The sequence below is a fragment of the Tetrao urogallus genome (genome assembly GCF_951394365.1).
Source record: "Tetrao urogallus genome assembly, chromosome: 7".
NCBI classification, from domain to species: Eukaryota; Metazoa; Chordata; class Aves; order Galliformes; family Phasianidae; genus Tetrao; species Tetrao urogallus.
This window is the reverse complement of record NC_136820.1, coordinates 5306409-5330163: the sequence shown is the minus strand read 5'-3', so window position 1 is coordinate 5330163 and position 23755 is coordinate 5306409. Positions and strand designations below refer to the sequence as shown.

At 39.8% G+C, this 23755-nt stretch overlaps 1 protein-coding gene across 1 annotated transcript in view; it reads left to right on the top strand.

Annotated features, from left to right (window-relative positions):
• Window positions 1-256: 256 nt before the first annotated feature.
• Window positions 257-23755, top strand: part of DPY19L1 (dpy-19 like C-mannosyltransferase 1) — a gene marked incomplete at both ends in the record, with an annotated part of 47052 nt that continues 23553 nt past the window's right edge. The window contains 9 exons of the mRNA XM_079538682.1: window positions 257-509; window positions 1124-1192; window positions 5434-5458; window positions 6774-6861; window positions 7482-7619; window positions 12574-12694; window positions 14154-14247; window positions 20565-20622; window positions 23439-23530. Coding sequence (XP_079394808.1) covers window positions 257-509; window positions 1124-1192; window positions 5434-5458; window positions 6774-6861; window positions 7482-7619; window positions 12574-12694; window positions 14154-14247; window positions 20565-20622; window positions 23439-23530 — 938 coding nt within the window. The remainder of the gene's footprint in view (window positions 510-1123; window positions 1193-5433; window positions 5459-6773; window positions 6862-7481; window positions 7620-12573; window positions 12695-14153; window positions 14248-20564; window positions 20623-23438; window positions 23531-23755) is intronic.

Genomic DNA, 23755 nt, shown 5'->3' with positions numbered 1-23755 from the left:
GTTACCGCCCGCCGCCGAGCGCCGCCCCCGCCCCCACGTGGCCAGCCGGGCGGAGCGGGAGCGGAGCGGCGCGGCGGAGGAGCGCCCGGCCGCCCCCCTCGGCCCGGAGCGCGGAGCCCGCTGGCTGCGGCCCCGCCCCGCGGCCTCCAGGCCCTGCCCGGGGGTGGGGGAAGCTCCCGGCGGAGCGCCGCCCCCCCCTCCCCCCCCCCGCCTCCCCTCCGGCGCGGCTCCCGGCCCCGTCGGGGACTATGCGGAGATGGTCGTCCCGACCGGAGGCGGGAACAAAGAGTCGCCGCCGCTCAAGCCCGGGCAGTGGTCGCCGGGCTCCGGTCCCGGGAGCGGCCGCGGGGGCCCGACGCGCTCTCCCGGCGGGGCCCGCGCCGCGCGGCGGGCGGGCGGCGGTCGGCGGGGCGGCAGGGCGGGGCCGGCGCCGGCGGGCGGCGGGCTGCGGGACGCGCCGGGCCCAGGGCCCCTCCGGCGGCCGCGCGTCGACGGAGAGCGGCTGCGAGGTGAGGCGGGGCGGCGGGCCCTCCCGGAACCCTACCGCCGCCCCCGGGCGGGGCTGAGCCGTGGCGCTCGGGGCTCCGGCAGCCCGCGCCGCTGCCCTGTGCGTGTTGGCGCGGGCAGAGCCACGCGGGGGTCGGCGGGAGTGGGGGCGAGGGGAGGGAAGGAGCGCTTTGCTGCCGCGACGCCTCCGGCCGTCCGTGTGAGTAACTCCGTACGGCGGTCCCGCTGACGGGCTGTGCCGAGCGCCTCCGCGTTGCCTGCTTGCCTCTGGGTTGGAAGGATGGAGAGTGGCTCGCGCTGTGAAAGTCTGACCTGCGAGAGCGAATCGCGGGTGCGCCCCGCTCCCCTTTTCATCAGTTAATTTGTAAAAGTTATCTCAGGATTTAAAAGCACGGTGGTTCGTGTGTTCTCCCGAATAGTCTCCCTGTGATGGGAAGGCTGTCCGTGATGTTTGCGCAGCGATTTCATACTCACTGTATGAAATTCTTGCGGCGCTTCTGAAGTCTGGTCGAGATTTTTTTTTTTTTTTTGCAGTACCCTAGCGCTGCGAAGTTTGAACCGATTCGCAGAGGCTGGTTCTCAAACGATGCTTAAAATACTTGGTTTCTTTTGACAGCGTTTGTTAGTGATGGAATGGGCGCCACTATAAGAGCTGACAGCAAGATATGGCTCACTTTCATCCTGGGTAAGTAGAAGGAATATGCTGGGGAGAAATGCCCTCTCTTTTTTTCTGCAGCTGTAAGTTGTATCAAAATATATTCAGAGTGTGAGTTGAAAAGAAAAAAAATAACCTGGCTACCTGGCTTACGCTGCAAAAGGGAAGGGAAATAAATACCTTCCTTCGTCATTTTTTTCTAAGTTTGTACAGCAGTTGATGTGGTGTCAAGACATTTGCTTGAAAATGGTGGTTCACGAGAGATTTATAGATCTCCCCTATGCGGTCGTTAATTACGAAGAAAAAAAAAACTGTTGGTAAGTAATTAGTCAGACCAGCTTGTTTTGCAAGGCTGGAAGAACCTAGAGCTGGCAGGGGATGTAAATTTAAATGTTATCTCTGGGAATATTTGGGAGTAAATGACAAAATGGCTAATGGCCAAAACCTTGAAAAAAGCATCCGAAGGGCTTGCAAAATTATATAAAAAATGCGTTCCTGATGTCAGCAAATGTTATTAATGGCGTATTTAACAGATGCAGAGTTATCTGTTCTCTGAAAGACTGTCAAGGAATTCCAATGGTGCTGGCAGTATTGATGACACTGCCAGTGGTCTTTGTTGCCAGAGGGAGTTTCTTCAGTTTGATGAATTACTTTGCAAAGGAATGGCAGAAAGGCAGCACTTAGCTTACAAACTAATTGATGAATAAACTGCTCCTGAATTGCTTTGCTAACTTCTGTTTATTCAGCATTTCCTAGACTAACACTTACTTGTATGACACAGAAACATTTAACAGATGGTCAGAAGAGGAAGAATGCTTTCAGTTGTTTGAAATTTGAGACCAGATTAGGTAGAGAGCTGTATAATTTCTGGACTTTGAACTTGGCTGCAAAACTCAGGTAGCCAGCTGAATGCCTCAGGGAGCTATTTGTAAATAGCTCCTTTTAATGGACCAGTAGTAGTGAGTCTGTTATGAATAGCAGCGTGGTATTTGCAGTAGTAAAGGCTGTAAATATACTAAGTTTAGTGCTATTTGAATATTTGTTGTTTTTTTTTTTTTTTACTTCAAGGTCCAGGTTTTGTAAAGAGAAGCTTCTGCAATTGGAGCTAGTGTTGTTATAGAGTGTTATTTTTTTCCTCTAAAGACCAAGTCTAACATAGGTGCCATGTTAAAGTTGTCAGATTTTCGAGAACATTGTTCTACAATGCTTTTGCCATGCTTTTAAAATGTCTGTTGAATTGAGGCCTAATTCTGATTGCGTGGAATCTCAGAATCCTGAGTAAGGGGCAGAAACAGCCCAAGCTGACGCGGTTCTTGTTGTTACCTGTTGTCCTTTATTCCAACCATAGTCCCTTTGGAAATGCGGACAGTATTAATCAGTTTAACTTGTGTTTTGTATCCTCTTGTATTGCTGTGTCTTAGTGTTTATTGTTCTCTTGGTAAACGAATTGTGTATATCACAGCTTTTGAAGAATGGCTTCTTTCTTCAGTATTCAACTTTCAGAACCTGATTGCATCTCTTATGTCTTTCATGTTGGCCCTTCTTAGAACGGAAAACACGAGATACAGATAAACACAGGAAGACCAAACTATCAGATTTTACGTAATAACCTCAGTCTGCAAAAATCTGATCATATGCTTTGCTTTTTACGATTCTTACGTAGAGAGAAAATGGCACTAGCAACTTCAGGTACACTGTAGTTTGAGATGTCTTTCTAATGTTAGGACTCTAGTTTCCCTTCACTTCCCAGACAGTAATGGGATCAAAGGATGGTAATTTTAAGAGAACTGACCTGTGTGCTTTCCATCAGAAACTAGCTTATTGTACATCTGGATGCCATCTGTTGACAGGGGTAGATTTGGACTGGTAATGCAAGTCTATGAATTTTGTGCATTGACTTTAAGTAATGACTTGAATTGCTGAGTGATTGTAAAAGGTCTTCTTTTTATTCATACAAAAGGGTAATAGTGGGAAGTTTCATAAAGATGTTTGATATTCTTAGAAAATCACTCTGATTGAATGTATTTACACTTATTGGATTGATTTTCAAATGCAACATTTACAGGAATAACGTTTGAATACGGTGTTTTCTCTGTGAAATAAGTGGACATTTGTGTTTTGAAATATCATTTGCTTTGTAAATGGATGTGTAAGCTGAAAACACTGTGTATTTGGCATATTTGGAACTGTGTGAGTTCTGAGGTCATGAACAGTACCAGCAGCTAACGTGCATTTATTGCACTCCTACTGCACATACTTACTTAACATGTAATCTGTTTCAAAATGGATGGGTTTTTTTTTTTCAGTAGTTGAAGTATGTGTGAGTATATATGTATATATGTAAACTTATTTCAGCATCTGATTTTATTGGGAATCTTAAAACTGTTGCTGAGAAATGAAATGATGCCTTATTCTTCTGTCTGCAAATGTGATTCTGGGTAATAAGTAAAAGGTAGGGACTCTTCTGTCTCTTTCTGCATAGTTGTTGCAAAACACGCTTGTTCATCAAGTGTGGTTTGCTCTGTTGCTCTTGTAGCTAATGTGCTTACCTGAAATTCCACGTATCATCTGCCTTTCTGAAAAAAATAATTAACAACTTCTCCACGAGAACTAATGTAGATATTCTTAGTATAAAAAAAAAGACAGCTGCTGAAAGCTTAAGACATTGAATTCCACTTATTGAGGACTGTACTGAGAAATCCTTCTGTTGTTTCATTTTTTTTTTCCTAGAAAGTATATGTAAAAAAGATACAAATCTAAAAGAAAGCTTATGCTGTTCATTTTTTAATGGATATCCATGCCTCTATTTGAGAAAACAACTGAAGTGGAGTTGAAGCGCTCTTTAAGAAAGTCTAAAAGTGGTATGGTGTAACCTTAGCTAGTATGTAAAAATATGTAGCTTGAAGTAAACGTTTTCCTTTATGATTGTGGAGGCAGGTATTTAAATATATTTTTTCCTTTTAGTTTTTTTTTATCTTAGCATTTTTTTCTGTCTTACCCATTTTCATTTCACTTATCTCTGTATACAAAGCTTTTAGCACTAAAATTGAAGTTTGTGAGCGTAGCCTGTTGCACTGTCACATGTAGTGACAAGAATAACAAGCACTGCCACTGACGGCAGGAGCAATTCCAGGCTCTGTGTTAGAGGAATGTGTGCCTTGGGGTGCCAAGGGTATATTCAGTCCGTATCAGTTTTGGTGCTTGCAGATGACTTTTTTTTTCCTGTTGTTCCTGCTTCTTGCCAGAAACAAACCATCATACACGTGTAGCACGCAGTCTGAACCGTGTGAACAACTGAGATGTGCCTTCAGTAGCTCTCTGACTGCAGTGTGAGCGTGGAGGTACTTGCCGTAAGGCTCCCCTTGGTGCTGTGCCGTGCCCAGCCCTCCTGCCTGCTGCTGCTGGAGTGTGGGGATCAGCACCCTGGAGAGAGGCGCGGGCTCAGCACCTCTCGGCCCCCTGCTCCATGTGAGCCGTGTAGATAACAGGGCTCTCAGCCACAAAGGTTGCCTTGGGCCGAAGGCCATTTGTCAGCCTGTCCTTTCTATGGTGGAGAGGCACTGTGTGCACAGAGAGCAACCAGGACACTTCAGTCTAGGAGTGCCAGACAGAGGTACCTCTGTCTTAATGTCTGTTATTTATTCCTTGCTCGTGCTGGGTTTTCTTGCACTGTGAACTTTGGATGCGGTGGGAGTGCTGCTCATGCAAAGTAGAGTGATTTCTGATCTCTTTGGATCTATCTTGTAGTGCTCAGAACGTCAGACTCGTATGATGTTCATCCACCACTTTATCACGTGTTTTTCACGTCCAGTGTTCCTCCATATTACCTCCTTATTCTGCAACTAAGTGACAATGCAGATAGTCTCAAAAGGGTCAAATGGAACATTATTACAGGCAGTGTTTACCATGTTCAGCAATTAAAGTCTCAATTAGACTTGGTTTGACATCTTAAAAATGTTCAAAATACGCTATGTATAACTTACCTGTGCTTATCACTCGTGTTTCTTCATTGCTGAAATGGCTATTTTAGATTCTGTTGGATCACACTGAATGATGCACGATACAGGTGGGAACACTGCGTATTGCTGAATGTCATTGGCATGATTTCAGATTTTCAAAGAGCTGCCCATGAAATTTAACTCGGATGTGCTATTCTGCTGCTGCTCTGGAGGCTGAGTACCTTCTGAGCACCTCTGAAGTAGTACTGTAATTATTTAAAAGAACATGATTTAAATATTTGAGTAACTTGACACCTTTTGTTTCCTTTACAGCTGCTTTTGCAGGAGTCCTACATTGGTAAGATTCTATTTACTGTTTGAGGGTAATGTGATGCTTCAAAGTGTCATTTTGACTTATATTTAGACAAGCTATTTGGACAATTTATATTTAGATCTTTCCTCTCAAAACCAAGTTGTCACCTCTAAGATGCGTAATTCTGTTTTTATGAAGCTGATTTGAAAGCTTTCTTAAGCTTGTTCAGCTAAGAGTGAAGCCTGCTTTCCAGCTGGTAAATTATTAGACTCATAGAATATCCAGAGTTGGAAGAGATTGACAGAATCGTAGCTTAGCTATGCACATTCAGCAGCTGCATTTCCTGTAGCAGATTTTTTTTAACCTGAGTGGGTTCTGAAGGTCCAGGTAAATCCTTTCAACCTCCTCCTTCATTCTGCTTATTTACATTCGCTTTAATTTTTCGGTCTTGTTATATTTTCTTTGACCTTTGTCTAGCCAATGGTTTCTTTGTATGTAGAGAAATGGATTTTGAACTAATTTTTGTCCGTGTAATTACTGCGTTTCAGGTTCCATCCTAAGCCTCACCTTTAATTTTTGTATTCTAGACCTTGAACAGAATGGCTTCTATAGTGATTTTCACCCAGCTGCTTTTGTAGAGATAAAAAGTAACAATTTCTGCCACTGTATTTTTGTTTCTTAGCTCAAGAAGAGCCTATTGATTTTTGGTAGCCTGTTTCTTGATAATTTCTATTCCAAAGGAGGATTGTGTGCAATGCTTTGCCTTTTTTTCTTTAATCCATCCTTTCCAATGAGGAAGCTTCACTTGGACAAATTTTGCCTCCAGTTATTTGCATTTCTCCTGTTTTTTTACATTTAATGTTGTAGTTTGATCCTTACTTAAATAACATTGATAATTTCTATATATAATCACAGATATCTGAATTAAAAAGTAATAGAAAAAATAGAAAAAATGAACACTGCTTACATGTGCATCGTAGTAGTGCCACCAGTTTTTAGTCTGTGCTTCTTTTTATTAGTCAGATACTTGAATTTTATTTACCAATATGTATTCTTGCTAATTTGAATAGCATTGCACTTTTGTCTTTAAATGTCTACACTTCTGTTAAAATGCATTTGAGTATTGTAACTAATTCCATAATAGCATTTAATGAGTTGTCTGTGGATTCATGTTTTTTTTTCCAGTTAAAATTATCTGAACAGAAGAGAATGTTGATATGACACCTGAGTAAAATAGCAGTTCATAAGCAGGCTTTGGGTCTCAGTAAATGTCTTGCCAGCTCTTATTTGGTATATATGACTTAATACAGGTTCTAAAACTTCATTGAATTTTCATTGTTTTTTGTTTTTATTTAAACAGGTGGCACATAACAACTCTGTTTGAAAGTGATCGACACTTTTCTCACCTGTCAACACTAGAAAGAGAAATGGCTTTTCGTACAGAAATGGTTAGATTATCTCCTAATAACATATGAAATGATTGGAAAAATTCATGATCTCGTGATCATGGGTTTTACCGAATTTCTTAATACCTTCTGGATAAGAAAAACATTTTTCTGTCTTGTAACTAACATACCTTACGCTTTCACATTTCTCTCTGCTGATCATTGTGTATTTTTCTCTTCACAGTTTGCTTAAAATAGGAATTAAAAAAATGATTGTAGAGAACCTAAAGTACAAATCTGCAAATATCTTGTGGTGTAGCTTTGATTAAAAATGTGGCATAGCAAGAGTATGAAAGTCATTTTTAATTAATGTTTGCATATGTGTATTTCTTTTGGCAGCTTTTATTTACTTTGAGAACTATGAAGTATTATGCTAGTGCATAGTTAACTAAACAAATGATAGATTCTGATGTGTCATGAAACAAAATGGAAAGAAACCCACATTGTTTCAGTAACACTAATAGAGAGGATTTGGTAAATTGGGAAGTCTTCTTGGGTCAATTTGTCCTGCTTCTTAGAAATACAAAATTGCTTTTAAAAATGAACCTTGTACATGATGATCTGTGAAGCAGATCAGAAATAATCATTCTTCTCCCCTTGTAATCATTCTTCTCTCCTTGTAGGGTCTTTATTATTCCTATTTCAAGATCATTATTGAAGCACCATCATTTTGGAATGGACTGTGTACAATTATGAATGACAGACTAACTGAATATCCTTTAGTGATTAACACCTTACAAAGGTTCAATCTTTACCCAGAGGTAAGCTGTGTTTTAACAACAAGATTCTCAAAGATTTGAGAAATCTTTGGTTTCTTTAGGCTTGATTATAAGTTTATAAGAAGTGTTACCGTGGAAAGTGCAGTTGTAAAGATAGATTGAATAACAAAGTGTAGCTGGGATATTGCATTTCAAATTTAATATCTGAAAGTAACTTTGTATGCTGTGGCCAATTGCCATTGTTATTTACTGTTCTCAAACGTCATCACGTACTTCATATCAAAGGTGAATAATCTGAGCATTTTAATATATCGTGCCCTACAGTTGCAATCCACTTTTATCTTCTAGCGTAGTTTTCTTAGCTCTGGAAGTAGGTTGCTGACTTTGTGCACTTCAGGAAATAGGACATGAAGTGAAAGTGGTACGTGACAATGGCTGCAGGGATAAAGATACTGAGAGGTTGTTTTGGCTTGCATTTTGTGTTGGACAGTGAGCTAATGATTAATCACAGTTTACTGTGGCCCTTAAATCCAAGAGTTGTGTGAATTTCGTCCAGAACAAAATAAATTCCTCTTTAGAAGACTAATTGCAGTTGTTTTGTATGGGTTTGTTACCTGACTAGATAAAGCTTTTAGTCTGGCTTTTTTGGTCACTAAGAAGATGTCAGTAATTACAGAAATGTTTGAGAGACAAAGGCAAAAACATCCTAAGAGAGAAAATCAAACATTTTGCAAAGGGGAAACTCCTTTGGTTAATCTTCCTTTATGTAATTCTGTGTGTCAGGAACAACTTGTTTCTTGGACAATCAGGGAGTAAAAGTGGCTGTAATTGCCTGGTTACTAGCATTTATTCTCCTGCTCTGTGAGAGCAGAGCTGCTTCCAGGAAATAAATGTGTAAGAGTTCCTGGCTCACATGTATGTATACAAATCTCATTTAGCAGTTTCTTTTGCTTTTTATTTCCTTGCTAAGGAAGAAGTAACTGCTATAGACTAATGCTTCTGGTATCCTCTCTTGTGTCTTGTGGTTGGTTGTTTTGTTTTTAACTCCAAAGGGATTGCAATTCAGTTATAGAAATGCAGTGTTACACACAGTGCGTGCTGCATATGAATAATATATTCTCTTTAGCTGAGAAAGATTTATTGACTTCAGCTACAATCTGACATGGAAAAGACAAAGGTAACTGATCAAGCGAACTTACTCTTAACAAAATCCTCAGTATCACCATGAAATATGGTATGTTGGATGCTGAAAGCAAAACGAGAGTAATGAAATACGATGGCTGACATTCTGTTAAAACATTTAGGAGATTGCTGTGCAAAATATGTAGGCTTGTCTGTTCATTTAGAGTTTTCTAGGTTCTTACTGCCACGTTGAATTTGGTGATACGTTACGAGTTCATTCATCTTTTCTGTGCCTGTGTGGGCATGAAAAGCAGACAGTGGTCTTCTCAGCTCCCTTTTAGTCACTTAATGCATAATATCTAGCTTCTGTGTAAATATTTCACGATATTGTAGAATCACAGAATGGTTTGGATTGGAAGGGACCTTTAAGCTCATCTAGTTCCAGCCCCCATGCTGTAGGCAGGGTCACTTCCCTCTAGACCAGGTTGTTCAAAGCTTCATCTGGCCTGGCCTTGAATGCTTCCAGGGAGGGGGCATCCGCAGCCTCACTGGGCAACCTGTTCCAGTGTTTCACCACCCTTTTCTTAATTTGTTTCTTGAATTTTCTTGTTTTTATGTAATTGCTTCTAAAAAGTAATTGATAGGAGCAACTTGACTTCTAAAGCTTGTTCTCCAGATTTATTTAGTTTGACTTGTGATGAGTGGTAGGAAAGTGCTTTGTGGACATATTTGTTGACAGTTAATTTTTTTTCCTCCTGATACCCAGTATCCAGTTAAGTTTTTGGGGAGTGTTTCATTTCCATTTTAATTTTTAAGAGCTTTCTAGCTTTTTTGGTGCAATAGCTGGCATTAAAACTGAATTTTAATAGTAGTAAAGGCTCTTCCAGTGGCTGTATAGTGAGTGATGGAAAGTGACAGAGAGCTAATGTGTTAATTTCATGCTAATAGCAGTTTGCTGTCTGGCTGTTCACCTTTACAGGACAGGAGGTATTTCTGTGTGTGGCAGTAGTGATGAAAATCTGAGTTGGAGAAATGAATGTTTCAAAGACTCTGTGTAGTTTGGGGTTAAGTATTAATCAGTGGCAACCAGTAAAAGGGATCTATTTTCCTACATGGTCTTTAACAGCAAAGGACTGGTCCATAGAGGTATCCTGGGTCTAATGGCCAGTCTTTTCTTTCCCAAGTTCTGCGTTTATCCAGTACAATACAGTGCAAATTCCAAAAATGCCACTGTGTTCTAATTGACCTAGCAATTTTGGCTACTGGCTTGCTTCCATTTTCGTGCTCACGTTTGAAATGTTTCATGTGAAGCAGCTTTTGGCAAGAATGTTTCTGTTCTTTGTATGAAGTAAGTAAAAATCTTGGGAGTGGGGAGACTGGGGTTAGGGGAGTATTCATGTGTAATAACATCTGCAGCTGACATAAGCACTTGTGACATAAAAAGATTAAGCTGTAATTTTTTTTGGTGCAGGATTTGTTCAGCAAGAATGCTTTATTCGCTCACTGTAAAGTCAGCTTCGGGGCTGGTGATGCAAGTATGATGGACAGATGTCTCTAAGCTTGTATTTGCATTCTGTTGGCAGTGTACAACCACACTTAAGTGTTAAGAGAAATGATTTGGTGTTGGTTCAAGTCCTGTTATTGCTTATGTGGAGTAGGGGTGAGTGTCTCATTTATATGCACATATGCACAATCAGCAGTGCCAGGACACAGATGTTCAGGAAACCCTCAGGAATTCAGGGTGGTGTACTTTGCAGGTCATGATGTTAAGGCGAGGAGTATGGGTCTTGACAAAAAGGTGTAGGTGTATTTTGAATATACAAGGTTTACATTATGGGAATGTGAAGAGCATGGACAAATTGAGTTATGATATCTGGAGTCCTAGTTTGAGAACATAATCTAACCATAAAACTGCAGAAAAATTGAATGAAGGGGTGTCTGAACATCACTTAGTTGCACCACTTTGTTTTAAGTGAGATGAAGTAGGTTGCTAAGGACTACCTTTGATTTGGTTTGGAGTGTCCCCACCTCACTGGGCTTCCAGTGTTTGACCATCTTAATAATAAAAATAAAATAAATCTTGTGTGTAACTGGAGGGTCCTGTATTTCTGCTTATGCTTATTGGCTCTTGTCCTGTCACTGAGTGCAACTGAAACCTTTCTCAGAATTCTTTAGAATCACAGAATGGCTTTGCTTGGAAGAGACCTCAAAAGATCATCTAGTTCAGACCCCTCTGCCTTGGACAAGGTTGCTAAGCCCTAAAACAGGCAGTAGATCAGGTTGTGTAGAGGCCCTTCCAACTTGACTTTGAACACCTCTAGGGATGGGATGTCTGCAACCTCTTGGACAGTCTGTACCACCACCATTTTCCCCAGCATCTAATCTAAACCTGCTCTCCTTTAGTTTAAAACCATTCCCCTTGTCCTATTGCTATCTACCCCTGTAAAAAAAGTTTATATCCATCATGTTTATTATCTCTCTTTAAATAATGGAAAGCCATAATGAAATCTCCCAGGAGCCTTCTTCAGATTGAACAAGTCTAGTTCCCTCAGCCGAGGCTGCTGTTGCAGCCTGGAAGTTGAACAGGGTACTGGGCTTCATCAAAAGAAGAGTCGCATCAGAGTGAGGGAAGTGATTTCTCCACCTCTGCTCTGCCACTGTGAGACCTGGGGCCACCAGTACAGGAAGGATGCTGTTGGGTTGAGTCCACAGGACAATCCCAAAGATGGTCAAAGGGCTGGAGCACCTCTCCTATGAAGAAAGATCGAAGAAGCTGGTCCTGTTTTGCTTGGAAAAGAGAAAGCACCTGGGATACCTCATTGTAGCATTCTGTTGCTTGAAGAGAGCGTACAAGCAGGAAGGAAATTGACATTTTATGTGAAGCAGCCTGACATGGAAGTGTGTATGAAGCAAAGATGTGGAATTGAATTCTGCCATGTGGAAAAAATGGACCCACTGACATTCATTGTTGCTTGCTGAACATTAATGGAGACCAAACAGTGTGTGTGAATACAGTGAGCCTGCCTACAGTGGGGCTCTTGTTCATTGCTGGTGAAAATGCATAGCTAATGGTGGTGACTATGCTGAAAAACAGTGTTTTGTAGCTGAGAATTTGCTCTATCAATTAGTGTTGTTGTGCTTTTTCTGTTTTAGTTTCCATGGGAACAAATAGAAGGCATTACTTTCAACATGATCCATGTTTACTTTATTACCTAATGATAGAAGACTAAAGCATTTTATGAAATGTAGCTATTTCAGTGAGAACTGAAAGCAGAGTAAGAATGAGTGCCTCCTCCACTTCTACCTGCTGTTGGCTGAGCCCTGGGCAGTGGCAGGGCACTAGCAGCTGTCTGGATCTGGCTGTGATCTGACATGGGGCGGCTAGTCGGCTGTGCCCACAGAGGCCACCCTTGCAGCCCCCCACTACCAAAACCTTGTTCCATAAGCCTGATCAGGGATCCCTTTATCAGGGATCAAGTTCTTATTTCCTGTATTGTATTCCCTTCTTGTTCTTCTTAAAGATGTGACATAACAGTTTTATTAGTTGGGCAGGGAAAGAGTAGGTGGAATCATGCTTCCTGTACATGCTTTTTTTTTTTTGGCACGGGACTGGGACCAATAATGCTGCAGTGGTTAAATATCTTTTCAGTCTAGGGACCTTTGGGTTGTAACTTTCAGAGCAGCTTGACTGGAATGGTCACGTTATTTATTTATGAACTCAATAAATCTGTTATATCTGACAGAACGTCTTGGTAATCTTATCCAATGACTTTGCTGTGAGATGAGTCACAGATTTTCTGTGTGTAAAATACTGGTGTTTTCTATGTCAGGCGTTGAGTTTTTGGAAACCTGTAATCCTTTTTTTCCCACCTAGGTGGTCCTTGCCAGCTGGTACCGCATATATACTGCTGTTATGAATTTCCTTGGTGTACCAACAAAGACGTGTTGGACGATAAACAGAGGAAAAGATCTTAGTCCTGTTGAAAGTTGTGAGGGTGAGTTGCATTTTGTTTTACTTCCTTCCTGCAAGCGTTTTGTTGTGGTTTCTAAGAACACCAGCAAGTAGAATGTGGGCTTTATTTCTTAGATATTGCCCCTATCTAGGCTGAACTTGTATACTGCCCTTCAAATGTGCACAGCTGTAGTTTGAGCCTATACTATATTGCGCTGTTATAAGATCTGCTGTGTACAATTGAAGGCTCTGTAGATGCATGAAATTTTTGTAGCTATTGTAGAATCTGCAATTTGTTCTAAGACGAAAATTTACCCTCCGTTTTCTTTCATAACCAGAATGTGAGAGGGAGGGGAAAAAGATAACTACAAGGCTCCCTTTTGGTTAGTATTTTGTGTTGTGACCTAATATTCAGACCTCATATCTTGGATTTGATACCAAAGCTCGGATGCTGCCACTTCCTAGCTTGTTTAAAAATTCTTTTTTGAACATGGAAGGTGTTGTCTTTTGAACTGAGCATTATGCAGTGGAAGTACTTTGCTGAGAAACGCAGTCGAGACATTCTACAGTCAGTTTGTAAAGTTGTTTCGTTTTACCATTTCAAATGCCTTTGTGTGGTCACATACCAATATTTTTCTTCTTTGCACCAAACTGTACAAGCTCTCTTCAGAATGGTTCACTTACACAATTATTTGTTGTTTACTGCTTGTGACAAAATTAAATTACTGTTCCTGGTGTTTTTAAGACACAGCAACAGTAAAAACGCAAAAAGCCACCAACAACCAAATCCTACAGCTATTGAAGCTACCAAGTTTGCTGGGCATATCATCATCTTTTTTTCTTTCTTTCTTTTTTCTTTTTGGAGAACCATCTCGCTGTAGTTTCGACAGTGTTGAATAAACATTTCTGTGTACCAGACTGAAGTTTTGCTAGTTTCTCTATAGTGAACAAGGCTTTTTTAAGCTGTTGTGAAGAAATTGTTAGAGGCTGGAGGTTTAAAGAAAGAATAAGAGAAAAAAGGGTAGGCATGTGAACACAGAAGTGTTTCTGAATGGGTAAATTGAAAGACATGCATTATTAGAACTTCTCTTGGCAACTAATGGAAGAAGAAAAAGCTAAGAGCATTATGTGTGATACATTTAAAGATATGCTTATGCTGAAGTGAGAGTATAGGGAATACAAACTAGATCTAAAAGCCTTAATGAAGTCAAAACATCTTAGAGAATGTTGCTATGGCTATGCTTATCCTTTCTATACATTTCAGGGTTTTTTGGAGGCAGTGCTTCCCTCCTGCCCAAGTACTATGCCTTTTTCTCCCCTTCTAAACTTACTTATTTTTAGGAGTGCAGTCTTTTCATTTAATCTTTCCAGTAATCTTTGTGACTTTTTTTTTTTACCCTTTCTTTAAATATGTTAAGTTAGCAGTGTTCTTTATTATAATGATTGTGTTTTGTTCTCTAAACTATATGACCATTCACGTATATTTGCTGTTTGTTTATTAGGGTGGGGAGACCCTGCTTCCTTTTATGTTGCTGTGATTTTTCTTTTGAATGGACTGATGATGTCACTGTTCTTCATATATGGCACATACCTCAGGTAAGGCAGTTGAGACTGAGTTATTTCATTGACATTACCAGTTTGCTTTTACAGTAAAACAGACAAACAAAGTAGATAGTAAAATATTTTGAGGATTTGTAGTTTGTTTGTATGGTGCATTGCAATAAAAATACTACCACATTATCACTAAAAGTTACCAGGACAAACAATATTGTTTATTAAAATATATGCTGATGATACCACAAAAACTTACAGGAGATTTCAGTGAAGTGTATAATGTTGATAGCACTGGGTTGTGGATCAAACTAAATACTATGGAGTTTTTAAGCCAGTTTTTGTATCTCTCAGCTCTTAAGGTTATCAGTATAACCCATGCTTAAAAAAATACATTGAATGACACTGCACTTTTAACCAAGACTGGAGTTTTTACGATGCTTTTCTTCCAATAGTACTGAATTTCTTTCAATTTTAGTATAATGGAAAGGATAAAATGTTTTGGAAGATAATCTGTTACTTTGCAGACATACTTCCCTTTTTCAGTGGTTTTCTGTTTTCAGTATCTGTCCTTTAATTTCAGGAACTGTAAGATTCTTTCGTATGTAAAATTGGCTCCATGTTCAGCAGAAAAATAGAAGCAGGAATATTTGTACCTCTATTTTCATTTGCCAATTTTGGAGAAATGCAAAAAGCTGCTACGTTTTCCTCTAATAGATGTGATTGTTTCTCCTCTTCTTTGCCTGACTTCACTACCTTGAGTTCTCTTGCTCTCACTGAAGCATGTGGTGAAAGTTCAGATAAAGAAAAGTGGGAGCTGAATTGACAGTGGAAAGAGGAAGTTGCCTAGTGTAACTGTCAGGCATTTTGTGGTAAAAAATGTATATTTGTGTTCCCTAATGTGGAAAATGAACCTCTCACTTTTTGAGGAAGTGGGTAAACTTTGAATCTTAATATCATTAACTTGCCATGTTTCTTTAAAGGAAGATGTATGTAAAGCAGTGTTACATATATTAGTGTATAGAAAACTCAGTACTATCTTAATATTGCAATGCATTTCTCAAATAATTCTTGAGTATCCTAAGCAGGTCAATTGTAAATGATCTGCAATTTAGGTAGTCAAGATGACTAGAATATAAATTAGAATACTTTCAGCTGGGATTATGAAAAGTAACAACTGACTCTGCGGTTTCCTGCAGGTAGGATTTTGTCCTTATTTATTCTCAAGACATTTATATTTGGATACCAGATCTAGATGGCTGCCTAGATATTGCATAGGTTCAAAGGTTCCTCTAAGCTAAGGAAAGCCATCTTTAGGCTTTTCTCAAGGGTATAAAAAATAAAGGAACTGAATCTAGAGCAATGCCATTCTACTGTGGTGAAATAGGTAATCTTATGAATTGGTGTAGCTCTGTCCCCTTAAGGTGATCTTCAGGTTTTTTTTAATTATTTTTTTATTATTTTTATTTTTGTGACTACTTGAAGGCTTCTTGAGACATCTTCTCATAGTGCCTGGCTTATTTGATGTTGGGGAGCCATCCTCTAATATTGTCTAACTGGCCCTATATGATGGAGTGACAACGCTGATGGACAAAGCGAGGGCAACTGATGTCATCTACCTGGACCTGTGGAAGGCCTTTGACATGGTCCTGTGCCACATCCTTATCTCTAGATTGGAGAGATATGAGTTGGAAGGGTGGATTGTTCAGTGGATAAGGAATTGTTTGGAAAGTCACAGCCGGGATGGTTGTTGTCAATGGCTCTATGTCCAGGTGGAGGCTGGAGATGTGTGGTATCCCTCCAGGAGTCTGTCTTGGGGCTGGTACTCATTCTTATCAGTGATATAAATGATGGGATTGAGTGCACCCTCGGCAAGTTTGCAGAGGACACCAGGCTTAGTGGTGCAATTAACATGTCAAAAGGAAGGGATGTTCAGGTTTGGGCATCTCAGTGCAGAAGGGACATCAAAGTGCTGGAGCAACAAGGCTTGTGAAGGGCTTGGAGAATATTCCCTGTGAGGGGTGACTGAAGGAACTGTTTAGTCTGGGAAAGAGAGGAGGCTGAGGGGAGACCTTATTGCTCTCCTCAAATATCTGAAAAGTGCTTACAGTGAGAGTGAGGCTGGTCTCTTCTCACTGGTGACAGGATGAGGGGAAATGGCCTCAAGTTGTGCCAGAGGAGGTTTAGGTTGGAAATTGGGAAAAACTTCTTTACAGAAAGGGTTGTTAAGCACTGGGACAGGCTCTCTGGGGAGGTGGTTGAGTCACCATCCCGAATGTGTTTAAAAACCATTTGTGGTGCTCAGGGACATGATTTAGCAGTGGGTTGTTAGGGTAGGATGGTTAGGTTATGGTTGGACTTGATGATCTTGAGGGTCTTTTCCAACCTGAGCGATTTTGTGATGCCATCCAGAGGGTCCTGAACAAACAGGAAAGCTGGGCCCATTTGAACCTAGCGAGGTTCAACAAGGTCAAGTGCAAGGTGTTGCACTTGAGTCAGGGCAATTCTAGGTATACATACAGACTGGGAGAGGAGCTTCATGAGACAAGTCCTCTTCAGAAGGTCTTAGGGGTCCCAGTGAATGAAAGATTTAACATGAGCCAGCAGTATGTGCTCGCAGCTTAGAAGGCCAATCATGTTCTGTGCTGTATCAGAACAGGAGTGGCCAGCAGGGTGAAGGAGGTGATTGTCCCCCTCTACTCCGCCCTTGTGACGCCCCACCTGGAATACCGTGTTTAGATCTGGGGCCTCCAGCACAGGAGAAATGTGGAGGTTTTAGAACAGGTCCAGAGGAGGACCATGAAAATAATCAAAGGGCTTGAGAACCTCTCCTGTGAAGACAAAAGCTGAGGGAGCTGGGCTTGTTCAACTTGAAAAAGAGAAGGTTGGAAGGGGTTCTGCACAACCTCATCTGTTACAGGAGTTGGCAACACTGCCCACTGCAGGGGGGTTTTGAACTAGATGTTCTTTGAGGTCCCTTCCAACCCAAGCCATTCTATAATTTAAGTTTGTGAGCAACAGACATCTCAAGCTTACATATTTTTGTAGCTATTTTTTTCCCATGTCTTCATGAGATGAGTCATCTTTTTATTCCAGCCTTGATTTGCCTTCAGTCTCTTTGCAGCTGGTGAGGAAAGATGATAGGTTAGTGGAAGACCACTTTGTTATCATTTATTTGTAATCTAGCTTGTGTTCTCACATCTATGCATGCTGTAGTCTGTTGTTCAAAGATTTCAGCTAGCAGAAATGTAGTTGGCTTTGTAGGAGTAGTTTTTTTTGTTTTTGATGTTTAACTCCCTTAGCCAGTTTTTCTCCCCAGCTTAGATGACCAGACATCCTATGTCCCTGTCCTAGCACTCACTGTCTATGGCCAATGTTAAGAAGGGGAGCCTTTAGAAGTAGCTGATGAGCTGGGTTTGCTGTAGCGTGAAACTGCAACCACTGCTTAGTCAAAGACACTTCAGAATCTTTTTGTATGGTTTGTCAGTTTTTTAGGAGTATTCTCTCCTACTACAGTTGAAGGAATTTGTTGAAAACTTGTTCTAAGATTGTTGGTTTTTTGTTTTTGTTTTTTTTTTTTTAATGGACAAATGAATGGTATTTACATAAGCACTTTATTTCATTGTAAGATTCTCCCCCATTCCTTCTGCTCTTGCAGTTGAAGGGCAGAAAGTGTAAAACAATTGTGAAATACTGCATCTCAAGGAGCTACCCATAAATTTCCTGTATCTCCTTCTGAAAGTACTTTTTTGTTATTCTGTTTCTTGCATGTTCATAAAGAAGGAATTAGTGCAATTCCCTAAAAGCTTTCCTTAGGCTTCAGCTTATGGTATGTAGGAATCAAAGTTCTTTTAGTATTTCACACCTGATTCTACTAGACAAAGAACTAACTGTTGAGGTCATCTGGAGTCCTTTAAAACAGAATAATTTAGATTTATTAAATAGTTAGTAAGGTTTTATACATGGGTGGATGTAGCTTCTAGTGGAAGGGCCACTAATTAGCTAATCCAGGCATGCTTAAGTTAGCTTTATGGAATATGCACATTATACTTGCATTAATTCACTTTTTCTCAGAATATGTAGATTCAACAAATGGTGTATTTAATGGCTGCTTTGTTTGGTATGAAAGTAATGTAAGTTAAATGAATCATAGAATCACAAGGTTGGAAAGGACCTGCAAGATCATCTAGTCCATCTTCCCATCACCATTGCCACCACAAGCACTAAACCAGATCTCGCAGCTCCTCATCCAGGCACCTCTTGAACACTGCCAGGGACGGTGACTCCACCACCTCCCATTGCAGTGCCTGACCACTCTCTGAGAGAAAAAGTTTTTCCTCATGTCCAACCTAAACCTCCTCTGGTACAACTTGTAGCCATTTCCCTGGCTCCTGTTCGTTGCCTGGGAGAAGAGGCCAAACCCCTCCTCATCACAGCCTCCCTTTCAGGCAGTTGTAGAGTGCAGTGAGGTCTCCCTGAGCCTCCTCTTCTCCAGACTGAGCAATCCCAGCTCCCTCAGCTGCTCCTCATAAACTGAAACTGAACACAATACTCAAGGTGCAGCTTCACCAGTGCTGAGTAGAGGGGGATGATCACCTCCCTGCTCCTGCTGGCCACACCATTTCTAACACAGGCCAGGATGCTGTTGGCCCTCTTGGCCACCTGGTCACACTGCTGGCTTGTGTTCAGCCGAGCATCAACCAACCCCAGGTCCCTTTCCTCTTCACAGTCACCCAGCCACTCATCCCCAAGCCCATAGTGCTGCATGGGGTTGTTGTGCCCAAAGTGCAGGAGCCGGTACTTGGCCTTGTTGAACCTCGTCCCATAATGTTCTATGTTAAAATCAAAAACAGATAATAGTAAAATTCAAAACGTTTGTATATATTTGAAAGAAAGAGATTTGTTACTTACATGTATCAATGATGCTATGTATTTCCTACATGGCCCAAGACAACTCCTTCACTCAGCGATTCCTCCACTCACTCAATGATTCCTCTTCACTCAGACAAGCTGAAAGGTTGGACACCCAAGCTTTGATGTTTCATCACACTGTCAAAGCTTTGCGGAAAACTTGAAGGTTTTTTTCTTTTTCTTTTTCTTTTTCTTTTTTTTTTTTTTTTTTTTTTTAAGCAAACTTTTAATTTTGTTTCTAAAACTAAAATTTATTTATTTATTTAAATATTAAGCGTATTCGTTTAATCATTTTGGACTTAAATATTGATGCTTTTAGTATTTGCAGAGTGAAAGGTTATGTTTCATGTGTAAGAAAGCACGTTTCCTGGAGATTGCTTTAGCACTCATCTGGTATCTTTAATCCCAGGACTCAGTGATTCTGTTTGGTCTGCATGTTAGTGATGGGTGAAGGATCTGAGAGGATATAAAGATTTTGTTGTTTTTTTTTTTTTTTCCCTTAATCTTGAACAGCTGGTTGATACTTTTGTTAAGCAGCAAAAATAGTACTTTCCAATTCAGAGTAGAAATGCAAGTTCTTTTCTCACAAAGAGGTTGCTTGGTTTGTGCCACAGAACATTGGTAATAAGGTTTTATCTGTTTGAAAAGATTTGTTATCTATGCTATTTTCAGGTGAGAAAAACTAAGTACTATCTTGGGTTTTAGTGTTGGCTCCATGGTGCTTGTTATTCAGCACATAGATCTGATTTATTTAGAAACCTATAAAAATTCCTTAAGGGCTTAAAAAGCTTTTACACGTCAATGTCACAGTACTGCACATAAGAATTAGGCTTTGTCTTATACTGACTCTTCCATATGAATTCATTTTTATATATGTTTGCTACCATGCTTGGTTTGATTGTCCTAATAAGATCTTAGGTTCAGACTGATATTTGCAAAGTCCTGTGAGTGATTGCACGTGCAGGTTCTAGAATTTTCTGATCAGTGTCCTAGGGAAGAAATATTTCATTTATACTGCTTGGGATTTAAAAATGAATAAAAAATGCTCTGCACTTCTCAGGAGCAAGTTCTATGTACGGCGGATTAAACACCAGAAGTTGAAGGCTGTAATTCGTAGGGCTCATTTTTACATCAGCTCATCATTGCTGGTGTAATGATCACAACCAAAGCTTATGACAGGCAGAAGAGCAACTTCACAAGTAATTTACATTAAAATTGGTGCTCTGCAGAAGAGAGTTGATGTATGAAGAGGTGTCTGCTCTGGAGTAAACACTAGCTGTGTAGCTAGTCTTTTAATATCTTCTGTGCAATGTGGATTATTTTTCTGCGATGCCCAAAAGCGTTTTTGCTTTCCCCAGCAAACTTAGCTATAAGCAAATGCATCACATTTTTGAAGAAGCATCAGCTGTTAGGAAGTTCTCTTGTATTTATATTTCATGTTCTTTTCACAGCGGGAGCCGTCTAGGAGGCCTCATTACAGTGATGTGTTACTTTTTCAACCATGGAGAGGTAGGATTACCACCTTATTTTTCTTCCCTCTTATTGAAAAGTAAGATCGATCTCATTTCCTTAAAGACAATTATGCTGCTGATTTAAATGAGGATGAATGTAAAAGGCTAATAGGAGTAAGACATTACTGCATGCAAAATAAGTTACAATTTGTATGATGTATAGCACTGTAATGTATCACTTCAGATTTAAAAAATAAATAAAAATCAGAAGGGAAGTGTAAAGTAATTCTGAGATTCACGTCTTAGTAGCACAACAAGTTCAAGTTTCAGAACATCAAAATCTTTCTTCTCTGTTCCAGACATAATTGGACTTAGATGTTAGATGCATCATGTGCATAAGCCTTAGAAACAGTGGAAGTTTTCTTTAGATTGCTATGTATTTTATCTGAAATTCATGAATTCACATAGTGCAAATAAACCCCTGTTCTACTGCCTTTCTTTTTGGATGATAATTTGGAATTAGTATTTTATCCTTTGCTAGAAAGCGCTGACAAGAGTATACATTGTTTTGGCACACTATGGCACAGTGAGCTCTGCTGTCCTACTTGGCACAATCTAAGAGACTTCATGTTCTCTCTTCAGATGACAGTAAATAGACATAAATCTTTCACAATTGTGTGTACTAATTTTGATGGTAATTGGCAGACAACTTTTCATTTATTTTACATTTTTAAGCACCTGTTTTACACTATTAATTTAACATATTAGTGGAATATCAGAACAATAAGCAGATAATCAAGTGGTAATATCTTTGATAAAAAAATATTTTTAAAAATGTCTTTAAGGTTCTGGGAATCAAAGTAGAAGGGACAAGATTGTATAAACATGCTGTAAGGTTTCATAAATTCATTATTGTCTGTGTTAAGTTTTTGCCCTTCAGTAATAAAGAATCTTTCTCATTTCTAGTATGAATCTATTGATAGCCATTTTCTATCCATTGGTATGTCAAAAATGTCCTCTCCTTGAAATATTTTCTTCTTCCATAATGCTTATGTCCAAAGCTGTGTACTCAAAACAATTTTATCCCCTGGTTAAGCCTTCATGTAAGGTTTCTGAATGGACCAACCCTTTCATTTTCCTTAACATAGGAAGTTACCAGGCTTCTTCTGCATCTCTTCTTGCAATTTGTGAACACAACTCTCTTTTCAGCAGTCCTCTCAGGAGTATATATTAACATCCATCAAAATATTTTTCTTTTTTGCAGAGAGGAAGGGGGATTAAGCCTATGCTAATTCTTTTTTGCCTTCTGTTACTTACAGAGTCAGCTTTGTTTTGTGTGCAACAGAAGATAGGTAGAGGGGCTTAGGTGCTTTCTGCATTGAAATTGCTCTATTTATTTCAGATTGTATCATGCTAACTGATAGCCACAAAGCAAAATGGTATTTCGGGCTATAGGAGTACCTCCCTATCTCCTGTAGGTTGTGTTTGTGTGTTTCCTGGGCACAGGTTCAATGCTGTTTGTCCTACAGTGATAAATTGCTGTCTAAGGGAAATGGAGTAAGACAAAGGAGAGTGGCTAATACTATTGTGTAAGCTACATTTGTGGAAGAAAAGCCACAGAAATAATTTGTCAAAGCATGCTTAGTAGTTTTGCAAAAATTTTGCACGCTAAATAGGATGAACACAATTCTCTCTGTTGCAACAGTAAGTAAATACAGTTTGAAGATGTATTTCGTTCAAACTATTTCTGCTAATTATTGGGTGAAAGCCATCTAGGTGCTAGCTATGTAGTCATAATCAAAGATTTTGCTTACCTTCACTTGTAAACCTTGGATTTAAATGTGATTGTGTTTCATTTGTCCAGATGCAGAGTGGTTTGGTGTGTTGTGTTCTTTTGTTGTTTTTTTAAACAGCAGATTCCACTTAAAATATGATTTCCTGCTGGTAGGCTGCTTATGCATCTGAAAGAACACTGTGCAGAATTGAAATAATCTGAAGGATGTTATTTAATCATATAGGAACATAAATTTTAGGTAGTAAATTAGTATTAAGTAATGTTCCTAACTTTGAAGTTATAATTTTTTTTTTTTTTATGACCAGTCCCATTTTCTAAAGAGCTGAGTATAAGGGTCAGAATATCAGTGAAGCAGGTGAGCTGTTTGTCACAAACCCAAAGAAGTTAATGAAGAAGATATTGGGTTGATTTAATTGCATTATCTTTGAGTTCAGTAGGCTAAAGAGTGAAGGAAACAATTTAGAATAGCTTTGTAAACTTCAGTTTGGTTTTACTAGCCTATCCTGGAGAGCAGATTTTATAAAAATTTTCTGTCTTGCTGCTGCTAGAAATGTAAAATGTTTGTAACCTGAATGGTCTAGTGTGGTGAAGAGTGTGTTGGTATTTCCTCTCCCCACTACATTGTCCATGTAGGTGTGGCAAGTGACTGCCTGAAGTTGGGAGTAATGTCAGTTAGCTGAATGACTTGTTAAGTTCAGCAGAAGCAGAGACGAGCAGAGGCTCTCGTGGCTGTTTTCTTTGAGGTTCTCTATCTGTCACGCTTAGTTTTGGAAGAGTAGTAATTTGTCTTTTTGTTAAACAGTGCATCATCGACCTCAAGTCTGAAAGCTGCATCCTTTCTCCTTTTCTTTTTTGCATCCTGTCTTGTTGGTTTTCTTCTTGTGGGGTGTTTTGTTTGTTTTGGTTTGTTTACTGTGCTGTTAGCTTTTTGTTTTCCTTTGAGTTTTTTTTGTACATAAAAAAAAGTTTGGGGTTTGCTTTACTGAAGAGTTTCTGGTCTTTCATTTTCAAATGCAGATGCATTGCTTTATGAAAGTACAGCACCAAACATTATCAGCTAACCCAGTTCTTATTTTTAGTGCACTCGTGTCATGTGGACTCCCCCTCTTCGTGAAAGTTTCTCATACCCATTCCTTGTGCTTCAGATGTTGCTTTTGACCTATATTCTCAGGTACCTCTCAATTTATATTTAGCTTCTGAAAGTGAGTTAAAAAAATGGAATGTGGGAGGAAACATATTTAAATGCATTTGTTTAGATATTATCGTGCTGTAGGAATATCATTAACATAGAAACTTTCCTGTGGCTGTTACATTGCAGATGCTGCACTGGTAGAGCTGTAGTCATGTTACTCATTTATTAAAAGGAAATTTTTTCAACTTGAAGACATGATTAAAA